We start from the raw sequence: 18,584 nt of genomic DNA, 5'->3' as shown, positions 1-18,584 counted from the left end.
AAAGAAACCAACAGCTATAGACAGTGAAGTGAGTGGGAAAAAATGGTTACTGCACAGATAACTTTAAAGAAACAACAACATTTAAAACTGCAATTAAAAGAGAGAAAAAACAGCAATGGACAGAAAATTAGAAGAGCCAGGTGCATTTTGGAGAAGGAAATGGCTAAACCAGACATTAGAGTGGGCCTCCTGGAGAAGAGAATTTTTAATTTATAGGGAGATTACAGGATTAAGTGAGGAATCAGAAGAAGTATGAGTTAAGTTTTTAACTGTGCATGGTTCATTTGTGAGCGAAGTACTCCACAGCCAATATATGTATAGACCGAACTCAACAATATGTGGTTAGGTATTAAAAAGCGTTGATAGGTATTTTAAACTGCAAGCTGTGGAGAGCACAGACCTGAGAAGAACATAAGAACATAAGAAATAGGAGCAGGAGTAGGCCATCTAGCCCCTCGAGCCTGCCCCGCCATTCAATAAGATCATGGCTGATCTGACGTGGATCAGTACCACTTACCCGCCTGATCCCCATAACCCTTAATTCCCTTACCGATCAGGAATCCATCCATCCGCGCTTTAAACATATTCAGCGAGGTAGCCTCCACCACCTCAGTGGGCAGAGAATTCCAGAGATTCACCACCCTCTGGGAGAAGATGTTCCTCCTCAACTCTGTCTTAAACCGACCCCCCTTTATTTTGAGGCTGTGTCCTCTAGTTTTAACTTCCTTACTAAGTGGAAAGAATCTCTCCGCCTCCACCCTATCCAGCCCCCGCATTATCTTATAAGTCTCCATAAGATCCCCCCTCATCCTTCTAAACTCCAACGAGTACAAACCCAATCTCCTCAGCCTCTCCTCATAATCCAAACCCCTCATCTCCGGTATCAACCTGGTGAACCTTCTCTGCACTCCCTCCAATGCCAATATATCCTTCCTCATATAAGGGGACCAATACTGCACACAGTATTCCAGCTGCGGCCTCACCAATGCCCTGTACAGGTGCATCAAGACATCCCTGCTTTTATATTCTATCCCCTTCGCAATATAGGCCAACATCCCATTTGCCTTCTTGATCACCTGTTGTACCTGCAGACTGGGCTTTTGCGTCTCATGCACAAGGACCCCCAGGTCCCTTTGCACGGTAGCATGTTTTAATTTGTTTCCATTGAGATAGTAATCCCATTTGTTATTATTTCCTCCAAAGTGTATAACCTCGCATTTCTCAACGTTATACTCTATTTGCCATATCCTCGCCCACTCACTCAGCCTGTCCAAATCTCTCTGCAGATCTTCTCCGTCCTCCACACGATTCACTTTTCCACTTATCTTTGTGTCGTCTGCAAACTTCGTTACCCTACACTCCGTCCCCTCCTCCAGATCATCTATATAAATGGTAAATAGTTGCGGCCCGAGTACCGATCCCTGCGGCACGCCACTAGTTACCTTCCTCCAACCGGAAAAACACCCATTTATTCCGACTCTTTGCTTCCTGTCGGATAGCCAGTCCCCAATCCACTTTAACACACTACCCCCAACTCCGTGTGCCCTAATCTTCTTCAGTAGCCTTTTATGGGGCACCTTATCAAACGCCTTTTGGAAATCCAAAAACACCGCATCCACCGGTTCTCCTCCATCAACCGCCCTAGTCACATCTTCATAAAAATCCAACATGTTCGTCAAGCACGACTTTCCCCTCATGAATCCATGCTGCGTCTGATTGATCGAACCATTTCTATCCAGATGCCCTGCTATCTCCTCTTTAATAATGGATTCCAGCATTTTCCCTACTACAGACGTTAAGCTGACCGGCCTATAGTTACCCCCTTTTGTCTCCTTCCTTTTTTAAACAGTGGCGTAACATTAGCCGTTTTCCAATCAACCGGCACTACCCCAGAATGCAACGAGTTTTGATAAATAATCACTAACGCATCCACTGTTACCTCTGACATTTCTTTCAATACCCTGGGATGCATTCCATCCGGACCCGGGGACTTATCCACCTTCAGTCCCATTAGTCTACCCAGCACTGCCTCTCTGGTAACATTAATTGTATTAAGTATTTCTCCTGCTGCCAACCCTCTATCGTTAATATTTGGCAAACTATTTGTGTCCTCCACCGTGAAGACCGACACAAAAAACTTATTTAAAGACTCAGCCATATCCTCATTTCCCACTATTAACTCCCCCCTCTCGTCCTCCAAGGGTCCAACATTCACTCTAGCCACTCTATTCCTTTTTATATATTTATAAAAACTTTTACTATCATTTTTTATATTAATTGCTAGCCTAGCTTCATAGTCTATCCTTCCTTTCTTTATCGCTTTCTTAGTCTCTCTTTGTTGTTTCTTAAATTTTTCCCAATCACTTGTTTCTCCACTATTTTTGGCCACTCTGTACGCAGCTGTTTTTATTTTAATACTCTCTTTTATTTCCTTCGTTATCCACGGCTGGTTCTCCCTTTTCTTACAATCCTTGTTTTTTGCTGGAATATATTTTTGCTGAGAACTGAAAAGGATCTCCTTAAAAATCCTCCACTGTTCCTCAGCTATCCTACCTGCCAGCCTGCTCTCCCAGTCTACCTTAGCCAATTCATCCCTCATCCTATCATATTTCCCTCTGTTCAAACAGAGGACACTGGTTTGGGACCAAACTTTCTCCTCTTCCATCTGAATCAGAAATTCGACCATATTGTGGTCACTAGACCCAAGAGGGTCCTTCACAATAAGATCCTTAATTCTACCTACCTCGTTACACAATACCAGATCCAAAGTAGCTCGTTCCCTCGTCGGTTCCGTAACATGCTGTTCAAGGAAACTATCCCGACAGCATTCTAAGAACTCTTCCTCCATTCCACCCTTACCGACTTGAGTCTGCCAGTCAATGTGCATGTTGAAGTCCCCCATGATTATTGCCGTTCCGTTTTTACACGCATCCCTTATCTGCTTGTTTATAGCCCTCCCTACCTCAACATTATTATTTGGGGGCCTATATACCACACCTACTAGTGTCTTTCTCCCTCTACTATTCCTCATCTCTACCCATAATGATTCCACGTTTTGTTCCTCAGAGCCTATGTCATCCCTCAGTACTACCCTGATATTATCTCTTATTAATAGCGCGACCCCACCACCTTTTCCTTCCTGTCTATTCTTCCTAAACGCCTGATACCCCTGGATATTCATCTCCCAGTCCTGGTCACCTTTCAGCCACGTTTCTGTAATGGCCACTAGATCGTACCCACTCGTGCTGATTTGCACCATCAACTCATTTACCTTGTTCCGAATGCTTCGTGCATTCAGGCAAAGTGTCCTTATTCCAGCTTTTATCTGGACCCGCTTTGATGAGTCGCGAACACCCTCTCCCTCTACTCCCTTATCTAAATTACCGCCTTCATTCACTTGCACCCTCTCCTCTACCATTAATTTTGTAATTCCCCTTACCCCTGCATCCTCCACCCCATCAATTAGTTCCTTGATCCTAGTCAACTCTTCTAGCTCCCCTCCCCCCAACCTATCTAGTTTAAATTCTCCCCAGTAACCTTAGCCAACCTACCGGCCAGGATATTGGTCCCCGTGTGATTCAAGTTCCACCCGTTTTTTTGTATACAGATCACCCCTGCCCCTAAAGAGGTCCCAATGGTCCAGGAACCTGAATCCCTGCCCCCTGCACCAGTCCCTCAGCCACACATTCATCTTCCACCTCACTCCATTCCTGCCCTCACCTTCCCGTGGCACAGGCAGTAATCCTGAGATTACTACCTTTGCTTTCCTCTTTCTCAGCTGTCTCCCTAATTCCCTGTACTCCCTTTTCATGACCCCTTCTCCCTTCCTACCCACATCAGCGGTACCAATATGTACCGCTACCTCAGGCTCCTCTCCCTCCCACCTCAGGATTCCCGGGACGCGACTAGCGACATCCTGGATCCCGGCCCCAGGGAGGCAGACCACCATGCGAGAATCCCGCCTACCTCCGCAGAAACGCCTGTCTGTCCCCTTCACCATCGAGTCCCCGATTAATACCGCCTTCCTCCTCTTTTCCTTAGCCCTCTGAGTTACAGGGCTGGACTCCACTGCGGAGACACGGCCACTGCTGCTTCCCCCAGGCGGGCTGTCCCCCCCAGCAGTACTCAAGCAGGAGTACTTGTTGTGCAGGGGCAAATCCACTGGGGTGCTCTCAACCACCCTAGCCTTACCCTTCCTGGCCATCACCCACTTGGCCTCCTCCCGTTGCCCTGGTGTGACCACCTGATGATAGCTCTTGTCTATCACCTCCTCATTCTCCCTCATCAGCCTAAGATCCTCGAGCTGCAGTTCCAGCTCCCTAACACGGTCCCTCAGGAACCGCAGCTCGACACACCCCTCACAGATGTGGATGTCCGGGAGGCCAGATGCCTCCAGGACCTCCCACATCCTACACTGGGAACAACACACTGGTTTCACACTCATACTGGACACTTTATGTCAAGTAAGACAGTGAAAAGTTAATAAGAGTGTAAGGAAACAAAAACTCACCCCTGCTCGTCCAAGCCCTGTGAGCCAAAGCCCTGACAGCTCACTCAACTTCCCACTCACTCTGCTGCCCGCTACGATGCTGCCCGCTGTATACTTTGGTGCACTTTTAAACCCTCCAAAAACTTCCCCAGGCCTCTCCTGGCCCGACTTCCGGTTTTGAAAAAAACCTCCGATTTTAAACCCAAAATTAACTGAAAAAATAAATAATTAATTAAAGTCAGAAAACCCACTCTCTTACCCTCAGCCTGCTCCTGGGAACAAATCCCTGATATTAACAACTGATATTAAACCCAAACAACTGAGATTAAACCCAAACAACTGAGATTAAACCCAAACAACTGAGATTAAACCCAGAACAACTGATATATAATCACATATTATATTATATATAACCAAGAAGGTTCAGCACGTCCCCAGTAAAGCCACTTGGGCAACAAAGGACCCATGAAGAAGGATAACAAGAGACTCTAGAGTGAGGACAACAAAAGACCCCAGAGCGAGGGAGACAGAAGATCCAAAAGTGAGTGAGACAATGTACAAGCAAATCACAAGATGGTTGTCAAGAGTTCAGTGCAGAAGAAAGAACTGACAGAGAATCAGCCAAAAGGCTTAAAAATAGAGCTCTTTGAAAATGCAACAGCAGATAGCAGTGCATAATGAGAAGATGGTTGTGAATGAAGAAAAGCTATCTATTGTAACTCAAAAGAAACAAAATGTGCAAAAAATTATCCACAGGAGGATATTCACATCAGAGCTGAACTAGAGTTTGCAAGATTCAAGCTGAGTATATACCTTTGAAAATGTATCATAACTGAAGTTTTTAATGAACCAAGCTGTTTGAGATTTGAAGAAATACCTTTCAGAGATGACACAAAGATGTCAAGAGGAAATAAAGACCCTCAATTCCACAGTTGGCAAATGAAAGCAGGAGTTGACAAAACTCAACCAGATGTACAACGCGGCACAAGAGCAGATTTTTAAAAATTGCGACCCTGAAAAACCTTGAAGAAGTGAAAAATGTGTCTTAAACAGCAGAATAGAAGAACAATAGAAGACATTTCTGTTTCATTCTGAACAGGAAAACTCAACATGAAAGCAAGTGAGTTTCGCGTAGAAAAAGAAAATCTGTTGAAGAATCTTCACATGTTATACGAATCCTTGAGGAAAAAATTTACTCCTCTGGAAAATTAAGAAGAGAAGCAAAATGAAGTTAATGTCACTCTGAACAAACTGATGAAGCAGTTGGCAGAGAAGACTCAGTAATGTTCAGTATTCCAGGAGGTACGCAAAAGCAACAAGAAACAGACTGAAGAACTGAAGAAGTAGCTGTATGAAAAGGAAGAGACATTGAAAGGAAAAGCTGCAGAACTTGCCAAGCTGCAGATAGAGAAAGAAAAGACAGAAATTAGATTGGAAAATGTAAATCCAGCAGCAAAGTGCAAGGAAGTAGAAGAAGAAGTGAGCTGAATGAAAAGATTCATAAACTTGCAAAACTATTTAAAACAAATGTTTGGCTGAGATTCTGAAACACGTGGAAATGAAGGTTCCATTTGTGAAATGTACATGTCCAGCAAGAACATCGTGAATATCAAGGAAAAAGAACATTTTAATCCACTCCAGGAATGAACAGGGTGCATATTCCATTCCCATCAGAGGGAATGGATAAACCCATAGTATTTGCAAAAGTTGGATGTGCTGTTGATAAAGAGAAACGTAACTCAAAGGAGCACAGAAAATGAATCAAATGTTAATAACCAAGTATCAGAAACACACTACTCCCATTCTTCCAAATGTGACAGACCAAGATGTGGAAGAACTGTCTAGCCTCAAGACCATTTGAATTTATAAAGTCACAGACTTGAGGTGGGATAGCAAGTAAAGATTGTATTGTAATACTCCATTGAATGGGAGGAAAGTTTCCTTCTGTGAAGAAAGGGGGATGTTGCATGATGTCGTATGCACCTGCATGTCATTGTAATGTAAAGGTGCTGGCCAAAGCAAGGGTTAACATGGGACTGAAGAATAGCACTGCCTATGGTATGATGTATAGAATCACATGATAATAGACTGATAGAACACTCTTTAAAAAAAAAACAACCTGCATGACAGCAGCACCATGCATAGCAACAGTAACTGGGATCTGTACAATGTTAAATACTGTCAATAAAGTTTTTATGTTTAAACATACAACATCCAGAAGTCTCAAAACCACATCACGGAGACATCAAATTAACCCATAACAAAACACCCATAACTGAGTGATCCTGATGATACTGTGAGGGAATCTGTATTTTTAAATTTAATTTGTACCTTTAGGTAGGATCTAACTAAATATGAGACTGGACTGAAAAAGAAACAGAAAACATAAACATCGATAGGAAACTGATCCAGTTCTAAGAAAATTGAACAAGTTTAGAAACAAAGCTTTTAGAGAAACTAAACCCATTTTTTAAAAATAAAAAGATACAGATCATTTTAAGCTAGGCAGTAGCAGTTCATCAGTCCACTGGTGCAATACTGACAAGCTGAAGAAGAAGAAGACAGAGGCTAAATACAGAAGCTAAGATTAAGTTTCTGCAGCTTTTTCTGTTACCTGAAGATGGTGGGTCTACTCAGTCAAAGTGAGTTGAACAGGTTCTACAGATGTGTGCCATTTGTGGTGAAAACCTTGCCTATGGAACTTGAGTTGGTTGTGTGCTGCATTCAGCTGGGGTTCAGACAACCTCCCAGAAGGAGAGGAGCTGAAATTCCTTGTAAGGAAGACAGGGGGGAGGGGGGGGTGTTGATTCTCCCAAAAAAATTCTAAGTGTTGAAATTAATGGGAAAACTGGAGTAATTCATGTTTTTTTCAGTGGGAGTTCAGAGAAGAATCTCACACACTTTGTGTAATGCAGAGGTCACCAACGTGAATATCATTAGATTTCAGGGGGCGGAACCTATTCACACTGGAGAGGCTGAAATAAGCGGGCCTCTGCACATGCGCAATTGCCCCAAAGTGTCAATCTCTTGTTTGCTAGCCAGCTCAGTGGCTGGCCAGCCCGGGATCCCTGCAGTGCTGCCCCCCCAAACTACCCCTACGATCCGATCATGGCCCTCTCAACCATTCCCCTATCCCCAGCCCCTACCCCCTCCATCCAGGAGCGCCCCAATCTCCAGCCTCCCCCAGCAGACCCCCCCCCCCCCCCACTGGCTGACCAACCCCACCTCCCCAGACCACCCCAATCACTGGCCTCCCTCCTGCCCCGACCAGATCCCAATGCAGAGTGACATCAGGACCCCCATCCCCACCGAGATGGGAGAATCGCCCCAAGGTTTTGAAAAACCTTGTGACTGAGTGTGATCATTAAAACCTGAGTAGACTGTTGAGCCAATTTGTAGGACCTGTCAAGATTGTATTTGCCACTTGCTGTGCAACTTATAGTTCATATTCAACCACATTTTGCCTGTTAATTCATGTTTAATTCATGTTAATTCTGGGTGTTTGTGTATAGTGTAGGTCAGTGGTCTCCAACATTTTTAAGCACAAGATCACTTTTAGCATCAAAATTTTAAATAGAAAAAATACTAAATCCTGGTTATTTTCTAAAATAATGGAGCTACAAAATACCAGTTTAATTTTTTTTCACTACAAGAGAGAACAAAATAGACATTAAATAATATCTATTCCAGTGATATCCAAATCATTGATTATGATCAGCAGGTCGATCCTGGAGTCTTGAAAATACAATTGTCATTCGCTGCTGAACTTCAGCCAAAAATGCAGGGGACTTGGGCTTCTCATGATGATGAACGAATCAACTCATTGGCTGTTGAACCACTCCCCAAAATGCTCATCATGAATATAAGCGAATCAGTTCATTGACTGCTGATTCGCAGGGGCCAAAACGTGGACTAAGTGGGGTGAAGACAAAATGATGAATGAGGAACTCTCTTCCGACAAGGTGTGAACTCAAGGTGAAGGCCTACTTGGATTCCACATACCTCTGCAAAGTGGCTCTTCTCCCAGGTGAAAATCATAAAGTCCAAGTATCGCACATGTCTCACAGATGCCCATCTGATGGGGCAGCATGGTGGCACAGTGGTTAACACTGCTGCCTCACAGTGCCAGGGACCCGGGTTCAATTCCCGGCTTGGGTCACTGTCTGTGTGGAGCTTGCACATTCTCCTCGAGTCTCCGTTGGTTTCCTCCGGGTGCTCCGGTTTCTTCCCACAGTCCAAAGATGTGCAGGTCAGGTTGATTGGGCATGCTAAATTGCCACTTAATGTCAGGGGGACTAACAGGGTAAATACATAGGGCTATGGGGATAGGGGACTCGATGAGCTGATTGGCCTCCTGGTGCACTCTAGGGATTCTATGATGGACTGGCCATCCCAAACTATGACCCAGCCTTCACAGCACACATAGATATTGTTCAAGCACAGGGACCACACTAAGAATAGGTGAGTATTATGCATTTTGCAAGTACATTTTGGGGGGGTTTTAGTAAAGTCAAATTTTTAAGAGTAGATCCCGTGCTGCGTTTTGATGCCAAAAGTGATCTTGTGCTTAAAAAGGTTGGAGACCACTGGAATATACTTTGAGAGCACTACACGTGGTATGCTTGTGTACATATTTTTGCCAAAAAATAACATAAGGAATCGTTTTTACACTTGGAATACTTACCAACATTTTGTTGCTTTGTTTCGAGGGTATACTTTTTGTAACTCCGGATTGTGTACGTCTGCCCTCAGACTTGATCCATTTATGGCTTCATGAATCATCCAGGGTTTACGCAGACAAACTAATGGAAGAAAAAGACATTGAACACTTTTACAAAATCCTTATTGATACTGCAAAGAGATACTTTGAGGTACAATTCAATGCTGCGGTATTTGAGTATAGATTTTTATGACTGCTTCACAAACTTTCTCCAAAGTGTAGAAAGATAGCCATGACAACCATCAACATCAAAGTAGAAGCCAATGTTCTCATGACCTTAACATGGCTGGTTTTTGTTAATAAATAAATTATTAACCAATGATAAAACAAAAACCCATTTTGCAAGAATCTTTTGATTCATAGGCTGCAGTGTCCGTGCCAAACAGGCAACCTGAGAGTTCCAGGTGCTTGGTGGTAAAGGACACAGAATTTTTTATGTAACTGGTAGAAGTGAGGGACACAGACATATTTATTTGTGTAACTGTGGTTGCCAGTTCACAGATGAAATGGGTACCAAAGTTTAACTAGCTCAATTCAAAGAATTGGATTTTCCTGCTGCCTCCCATTTTTAAAAAATTACTTGTTTTCTTTTTTCTGTTCACTTATTCTATATTGGTCCTTGCAAACTGAATTGTTGAATGCTTATAATTTGTTCACATTTAAACTGTTAATTATGTAAAAGGTAAATCCTTATATAAGTTATTCAGCACTAGCCTACAGAGATGCGATACTTCTCACTATGATGCCTTTGAAAGATATGAATTAGTGGACTTCTTATAAATATACAGGTACCTGCACAATATTTGGTAATATACAACAGTGTAACTCACCATGAGACTACCTCAGGTGAACTCCTATTATTGTATGTTGGATTATGTTACAATATATAATGCTTCAGTAATATCTTCAAATATTACTGGGGAATGAACACAAAACATATGAAGTTGTTGACTGAGAGCTGATATCCACTTCTGACAATGGCCACAGTGGTGAGAGCTAATAGTCTAATGTTACCGGGACTTGATGGATTGAGTTATAAGAAGAGGCTGGATAGACTGGGACTTTTTTTTCTGGAGCGTAGGAGGCTGAGGGGTGACCTTATAGAGGTCTATAAAATAATGAGGGACATAGATCAGCTAGATAGTCAATATCTTTTCCCAAAAGTAGGGGAGTCTAAAACTAGAGGGCATAGGTTTAAGGTGAGAGGGGAGAGATATAAAAGTGTCCAGAGAGGCAATTGTTTCACACAGAGGGTGGTGAGTGTCTGGAACAAGCTGCCAGAGGTAGTAGTAGAGGCAGGTACAATTTTGTCTTTTAAAAAGCATTCAGACAGTTACATGGGTAAGATGGATATAGAGGGATATGGGCCAAATGCGGGCAATTGAGACTAGCTTCGGGGTTTAAAAAAGGGCGGCATGGACAAGTTGGGCCGAAGGGCCTGTTTCCATGCTGTAAACCTCTATGACTCTACACAAATCCATGATAAATGCTACAGGAAATCAACTGGCATCATGAAATTGAGACTAATTTATAATTTAATAAATTCTGAAGCTGTATCTGCTCAGCTAAAGTCTTCTGTCCTTGGATTTTTTTTTGTTTTAATACGACATTTCGAAATGTATCTTCAATTATCCATAGAGCTGAATTTTCTGGGCCTTCTGGAGAGTGTCGATATGGTGGGAGTGGTGGCAGTATGGCAGGGCAGCTGTCAGGAAATAAGCATGATGATTTCCTGCTGTCATGACATATTGCCAGCAGCAGGATCGTTCACAGCACAGCTATCTACTTGGCAGACTCTTTAACCTGGTCCTGGTTTCATCTAAATAAGCATACCCCTCTTCAAGTGCTTCCACCATTGACAGCCATTGAAAGGGTGTCCTTTCCATCGCAGCCTCAGCAATAGCCACTGCTAGTGTTGACGCTGCTGAGCTACCAGCCTTCTGATTGGACCAACAACTCTTGGGGGAAGACCGCCATCCCCAGTTGGATAGCAGCTGCTGCGCTCTTAATTGACGGCCACTGACAATATGCCACCCAGGATCCTGCCACCCATTAAAATTAGTTGGGAATGTTAATAAATCATTATTTCATCTGTTTGCTGGGCATATACTCAATTTGCTTAAATTTAATCACAGTGTAAAGCTACTGTTTGAACACAATAATCTTAAGTGAATGCTACTAATTTATGGTATTATTTTGGCTTTAGGTTATTGATGAACATATTTTTACCCAAAAGCCATTGATTTACTGCCACTTTGCTCAAGGTGCTGGAGAGCCTCGATATTTGCCTGTAACAAATTGGAAAAAGCTCCATAGAATTCTTACGGATGCCCTGGAACATTACAATGAAATTCATGCAGTGATGAACCTTGTCCTATTCAAAGAAGCCATGCAACATATGTAAGTATAATGAATAATGAACCACAGGAAAAATTATTACCATTTTTATCATTATCATCTCACGTCATTCTTTAGTTACTCTCCTATCTCTCCTCATGCCCTCTTGGACTTATCTTGGTCAATTGACCATATTCACACTAAACCGTTAAGCACCCAACTTCCTTTCCTGGTTCCCATGTTAGCTGACATTGTCAGTACTTCTCCTTTTTCAGGTACTATCTTTCCCTTCTTCAAGGGGGTGGTACGGTGGCACAGTGGTTAGCACTGCTGTCCCACAGCATGAGGGACCTGGGTTCAATTCCCGGCTTGGGTCACTGTCTGTGTGGAGTTTGCATATTCTCCTCGAGTCCTCCCACAGTCCAAAGATGTGCGGGTCAGGTTGGTTGGCCATGCTAAATTGCCACTTAATGTCAGGGGGACTAACAGGGTAAATACATGGGGCTATGGGGATAGGGGCTGGGTGGGATTATGGTCTGTACAGACTTGATGGGCCGAATGGCCTCCTTGTGCGCTGTAGGGATTCTATGATAGACTGACCATCTCAAACTATGACCCAGACTTCACAGCACTCACAAATAGTGTTCAAGCACAGGTGTCGCACTAAGAATAGGTAAGTGTTAAGCAGTTTGCAAGTACATTTTGGGGGGTTTTAGTAAAGTCAAATTTTTAAAGAGCAGATCTCGTGCTGCATTTTGATGCTAAAAGTGATCTTTGCTTAAGAAGTTTGGAGACCACTGGAATATAATGTGACCTACTTTGAAATTGTCACTTAATGTCAGAGGGACTAGCAGGGTCAATACATGGGGTTACAGGGATAGGGGCTGGATGGGATTGAGGTAAATGCAGACCCGATGGGACAAATGGCGGCCTCCTGTACTGTAGGGATTCTATGGATTCAAATGCTGTTTTCTTTCACTTGCCCTCCAAAGAAAAACAAGCTTTGATGCACCTGTTCATGTAAACTTCCAACGCATCTCTAATCTTCCTTTCATCTCCAAAATCTGTGTATGTGTTATTGCCTCCCAAATCCATGCCCATCAGTCCCACAATTCCATGTTTGAATGCCTCCAATCAGGTTTCCATTTCTGCCACAGTACTGAAAGGCCTGTTATCAAAGCAACAATTTACATCCCAGTTTGACTTTGACAAAGATAAACTATCCCTCCTTCTAGATCTGTCTGCACCCATTGACATGATTGACCATATGACCTTCCTCCAATATCTCCCACCATCACCCACCTAGGCAAGACTGCACTTGCCTGGTTCCATTCTTATCTTTCTAATCATAAGCATAGAATCATCTGTGATGGCTTCTTTTCCTGGGGTCACACACCATTATCTTTCATGACCCCCAAGAATATTTCCTTGACTTCCTCTTATTTCTCATTTACATGCTGTCCCTTGGCAACATCATTCGAAGGCACACCATTAGTTTTCATAAGAACATAAGAAATAGGAGCAGGAGTAGGCCATCTAGCCCCTCAGGCCTGCTCCGCCATTCAATAAGATCATGGCTGATCTGATAGTGGGTTCAGTTCCACTTACCTGCCCGCTCCCCATAACCCGTAATTCCCTTAATGGTTAAAAATCTATCTATCTGTGACTTAAACACATTTAACGAGGTAGCCTCTACTGCTTCATTGGGCAGAGAATTCCAAAGATTCACTACCCTCTGGGAGAAGAAGTTCCTCCTCAACTCTGTTCTAAATTGACTCTCCCGTATTTTGAGGCTATGCCCCCTAGTTCTTGTTTCCATTGTAAGTGGAAATAACCTCGCTGCTTCTACCCTGTCTAGCCCCTTCATTATCTTATATGTCTCTATAAGATCTCCCCTCAACCTTCTAAACTCAAATGAGTACAGGCCCAGACTACGCAATCTCTCCTCATAAGCTAACCCCCTCATCTCCGGAATCAACCTGGTGAACCTTCTCTGTACCCCCTCCAAAGCTAATATATCCTTTCTTAAATAAGGGGACTAAAATTGTACACAGTACTCTAGGTGCGGCCTCACCAGTACTCTGTACAGTTGCAGCATGACCTCCCTGCTTTTATACTCCATCCCTCTCGCGATAAAGGCCAACATTCCATTTGCCTTCTTGATTATCTGCTGCACCTGCAAACTGAGTTTTTGTGATTCATACACAAGGACCTCCAGGTCCCTCTGCACAGTAGCATGTTGTAATTTTTCACCGTTTAAATAATAGTCCATTTTACTATTATTCCTTCCAAAGTGGATAACCTCACACTTACCAACGTTATACTCCATCAGCCAGATCCTTGCCCACTCACTTAGCCTATCCAAATCTCTCTGCAGACTCTCTGTGTCCTCCACGCAATTTGCTTTCCCACTCATCTTTGTGTCATCCGCAAACTTTGTTACCCTACACTCGGCCCCCTCCTCCAGATCGTCTATGTATATGGTAAATAGTTGAGGCCCCAGCACCGATCCCTGCGGCACGCCACTAGTCACTGATTGCCAACTGGAAAAGCACCCATTTATTCCGACTCTCTGCTTTCTGTTAGATAGCCAATCCTCAATCCACGCGAACACTTTACCCCCAACTCCGTGTACCTTTATCTTATGCAGCGACCTTTTGTGAGGCACCTTATCGAATGCCTTTTGGAAATCTAAATACACCACATACACCGGTTCCTCTCTGTCAACCGCACTCGTTATATCCTCAAAAAATTCCAGTAAATTAGTCAAACATGACTTTCCCTTCATGAATCCATGCTGCATCTGCTTGATTGAACCATTTTTTTCCAGGTGTCCTGCTATTTCTTCCTTAATGATAGATTCCAGCATTTTCCCAAGTACGGATGTTAAGCTAACCTGCCTTTTGTCTACCTCCCTTTTTAAACAGTGGCGTTACATTAGCTGTTTTCCAATCAGTTGGCACCTCCCCAGAGTCCAGTAAATTTTGATAAATTACAACTAATGCATTTGCTATTCTGCCGTTTCTTTTAGTAGCCTGGGATGCATTCCATTCGGACCAGGGGACTTGTCTACCTTTAGTCCCATTAGCTTACCCAGCACTACCTCTTTAGTAATAGTGATCGTTTTAAGGTCCTCACCCCCTACAGTCCCATGACCGTCAATTATTGGTATGCTATTTGTGTCCTCCACTGTGAAGACCGACACAAAAAACTTGTTTAAGGCCTCGGCCATTTCCTCGTTTCCTATTATTAAATCCCCCTTCTCATCTTCTAAGGGACCAACATTTACTTTAGCCACTCTTTTCCGTTTTATATATTTGTAAAAACTTTTACTATCAGTTTTTATATTTTGTGCTAGTTTACTTTCATAATCTATCCTTCCTTTCTTTATTGCTTTCTTAGTAGTTCTTTGTTGTTTTTTAAAGCCTTCTCAATCTTCTAGTTCCCCACTACTGTTGGCCACTCTGTATGCATTGGTTTTTAATTTGATACTCTCCTTTATTTCCTTAGTTATCCATGGCTGGTTATCCCTTTTCTTACATTCCTTCTTTTTCACTGGAATATATTTTTGCTGAGTACTGAGAAAAATCTCCTTAAAAATCCTCCACTGTTCCTCAACTGTCCCACCAATTCGTCTGTGTTCCCAGTCTACATTAGCCAACTCCGCCCTCATCCTATTGTAATCCCCCTTGTTCAAGCAGAGGACACTGGTTTGGGACACTACTTTCTCACCCTCCAGCTGTATTAGAAATTCAACCATATTGTGATCACTCATTCCAAGGGGATCCCTCACAAGGAGATAATTAATTTTACCTGTCTCATTACACAGGACCAGATCCAAGATAGCTTGCTCCCTCGTAGGTTCTGTAACATACTGTTCGAGGAAGCTATCGCGACAGCATTCTACGAACTCTTCCTCAAGTCCACCGCGTCCGACTTGAGTTGACCATTCAATATGGAGGTTAAAATTGCTGTTCCATTTTTACATGCATCTGTTATTTGTTTGTTTATAGCCCGCCCCACCTTGAAGTTATTATTTGGGGGCCTATAGACTATGCCCACCAGTGACTTTTTCTCCTTACTATTCCTTATCTCCACCCACATTGATTCCACATTTTGCTCCTTAGAGCCTATATCGTCTCTCACTACCGCCCTGATGTTATCCTTAATTAACAGAGCTACCCCACCTCCTTTTCCTTCCTGTCTATCCTTCCAAATTGCCTGATACCCCTGGATATTTAGTTCCCAGTCCTGGTCACCCTGCAACCACGTTTCTGTAATGGCCACTAGATCATACCCATTTGTACTGATTTGTGCCGTCAACTCATTCACTTTGTTTCGAATGCTACGTGCATTCAGGTAAAGTGGCTTTATGTTAGTCTTTCTTACCTGGACCCGATTTGTTCGTGCATTCCTTTGTTTGCATGCTCTGTCCCTTCCTGTCACAGACTGGTTATTCTCCCCCAGACCATCTCCTTGTACTGTGTTGACCACCTCCCTACTCATGCTTGTCACCTTTTTTACTCTGCCTGAGGTTAGATTCCTGCCATCTTCTATACTTCACATGACACCCAGCTCTACTTCACTACCACTTCTGTCAATGCCTCCACTTTCTCTGTATTATTAGACTGCTTATCCAGCATCCAGCACTGGATGAGCAGAAATTTCCATCTCTACAACATTGCCTGATTCCACCACTGCCTCAGCTTATCTGCTGTTGAAACCTTCATGCGTGCCATTGTTACTTCAAGATTTGAATATTCTAATACATCTTTCTCCAGCCTCTCATATTCTACCCAGTGTAAACTTGAGGTCGTCCAAATCTCTGCTGCCCACGTCCTAACTCACACCAAATCCCATTCACCCGCCACCCCTGAGCTTGCTGACCTACATTGGCCCTTGGTTAAGCAACACATTGATTTTAAAATTCTCGTGTTTCAGATCCTTTCATGGCCTCACCCATTCCTATCTCTGTAATCTCCTCCAGCCTCACTACCTTTCGAGATATCAACACTTCCCTAATTTTGGCCTCCAATTTTCATTGATATTTTCATGGTATATTAATTTATATTACAATGTTATATTATTGCATAATGGGGAGATGGTGGCATAGTGATAACATCACTGGACTAGTAATCCAGAGACCTAGGCTAATGTTCTGTGGACACAGGTTCAAATCCTACCACAACAGCTGGTGGAATTTAGAATGCAATTTAAAAAAAAATCTGGAATTGAAAGCTAGGCCGATATTTTACAACCTCGCTCAGGCGAGGCTCGTAACATTCTGCCTGAGGTCAACAGAGAATTCCGTTCTAGAAGCCTCGCCCACCCCGATTCCCTTAGTCTCAGTCACGGTGACTATTAAACTATCATTGACTGTTCTAAAAACCCACCTCGTTTACTAATGCCTTTAGGTAGAGGTATCTGACATATTTACCTGGTCTGGAGTACAAGTGACGCCAGACCCAGGAATGTGGTTCACTTGTAACTGCCCTCTGAAATGGCCTACCATCAGCTGCAAGGAAGAATGAACCATGGATTGTTTGGAGACTGGGAGAGTTTAAAATGTAAGTGATGTGTCTTTACCACCTTTACATTTCATCATTAAATGCTGTAGCACAAGTTGTATCCGTGTTTAGTAATGTGAGTTATATCAGCGCTGTGATTGGAGAATATGTTTGGCAGATTATTACTCCTGCTAGCTGGCAAATAAAAGGTCAACATTGTAAATATGGAAAAGTCTTCAGATGAGTTTAAAAAGTTCATCTTCAGATGAGTTTAAGAAATTAATTGAATGGATGAAAAGGTTGAGTACATTGCACATCTAGTATGGTGGGAGATCTTGTGGTGCAATGGTAATATCCCTACACTGTACCAGAAACTCTGGGTTCAAGTCTCGCACCAGGACTTGATGGCCATGGAAAGAGAGTTCATAACATTGCCAAACAGGTTGATTATCAGCCTGTAAATCTTTCCAATATGCCTGATGGCAGGCAGTAAGAGTAAAATAGTTTTCTGGTAGGTTGTATAGCAGAAGGCAACAGCAAACCACTGCAATACTTTGCCAAGCATAACCATGGACCAATCAATGGATGTTTCTGGTCACCAGTGCCTTCTCAGGGCTTAGCACCTGAAGAAGGAGAAACCTAATACAATAACCACGTGTAAATGTTTCATCTTTTGTCAGTCTAGATATCTGTTGAGATAGCAATTCTGAAGTTTGCTTGTTTACTCAGGGAATTTTATGGTCTATTCAGTGACTTCCAACTGTTAGAATAGGACTTGAGAATTCTGCTCATAAATTGCATAATGGGTGAGCAGATGAGGGTAAAAGTGGTTGAGAGTTGAGGGGTTTGGGTGAAAGAGTTTGGTGGTATGGAGGTGAGAGTAGATGTGAGGGGCTCAGGGTGAGGGGTTTGATGGAGTGAGGGTAAAGTGGCGACGTTTGAAGCTGAGATAGTAAGGTAGGTCGGGTTGAAGATGGGGGGGGTGAATGAGTGAGGGTGAGGGGACTGAGGGATGCAGATGAGGGAACGGGCTTCAAATGGTCAAAACGTTCAATTGTATACAGAAGAGCCACTGATTGCCTCAGAAGCACTAAGCTCTTTGGGAATGTTAACGGGAGGCTGGCCTACAGGCCACTTAACCCAAGAAGATCCCACCTGATGTCAGTCTCGAGATGGAGGCAAGATTACAATGGCATGATTAGTCCTATGTCCTGATACCCAGCTCTGACATAAAAAATGGACAATCATTTCAGAATAAGGAATCAGCCATTTAGGATTGAGATGAAGATAAATTTCTTCACTCAAAGGGTTTTGAACCTTTCAAATTCACTACCCCTGACAGCTATGGATGCTCAGACATTGAGTACATTCAAGACAGAAGTCAATATATTTTAAGGGAATTAGGGACATCAGGATAGTGCTGGAAGGTGGAGTTACAGTAGTAGATCAGCCATGATTTGAATGAATGGCAGAGCTGGTTGAAAGGGCCAAATAGCCCACTCCAGCTTCTGTTTCTTATGTTCTTTTGTTC

General features: G+C 43.0%; 1 protein-coding gene across 1 annotated transcript in view; it reads left to right on the top strand.

The window, feature by feature from the left end:
• dnah9l (dynein, axonemal, heavy polypeptide 9 like) overlaps positions 1 to 18,584 on the top strand; it is a 509,143-nt gene that overhangs the window by 293,239 nt on the left and 197,320 nt on the right. Inside the window, exons 50-51 of the mRNA XM_078227708.1 lie at positions 9,199 to 9,360; positions 11,416 to 11,609. Coding sequence (XP_078083834.1) covers positions 9,199 to 9,360; positions 11,416 to 11,609 — 356 coding nt within the window. The remainder of the gene's footprint in view (positions 1 to 9,198; positions 9,361 to 11,415; positions 11,610 to 18,584) is intronic.

The sequence above is a fragment of the Mustelus asterias genome, chromosome 14, assembly GCF_964213995.1.
Source record: "Mustelus asterias chromosome 14, sMusAst1.hap1.1, whole genome shotgun sequence".
NCBI lineage: Eukaryota > Metazoa > Chordata > Chondrichthyes > Carcharhiniformes > Triakidae > Mustelus > Mustelus asterias.
The sequence above is the reverse complement of the archived record's forward strand: the minus strand, read 5'-3'. Positions and strand labels throughout refer to the sequence as shown.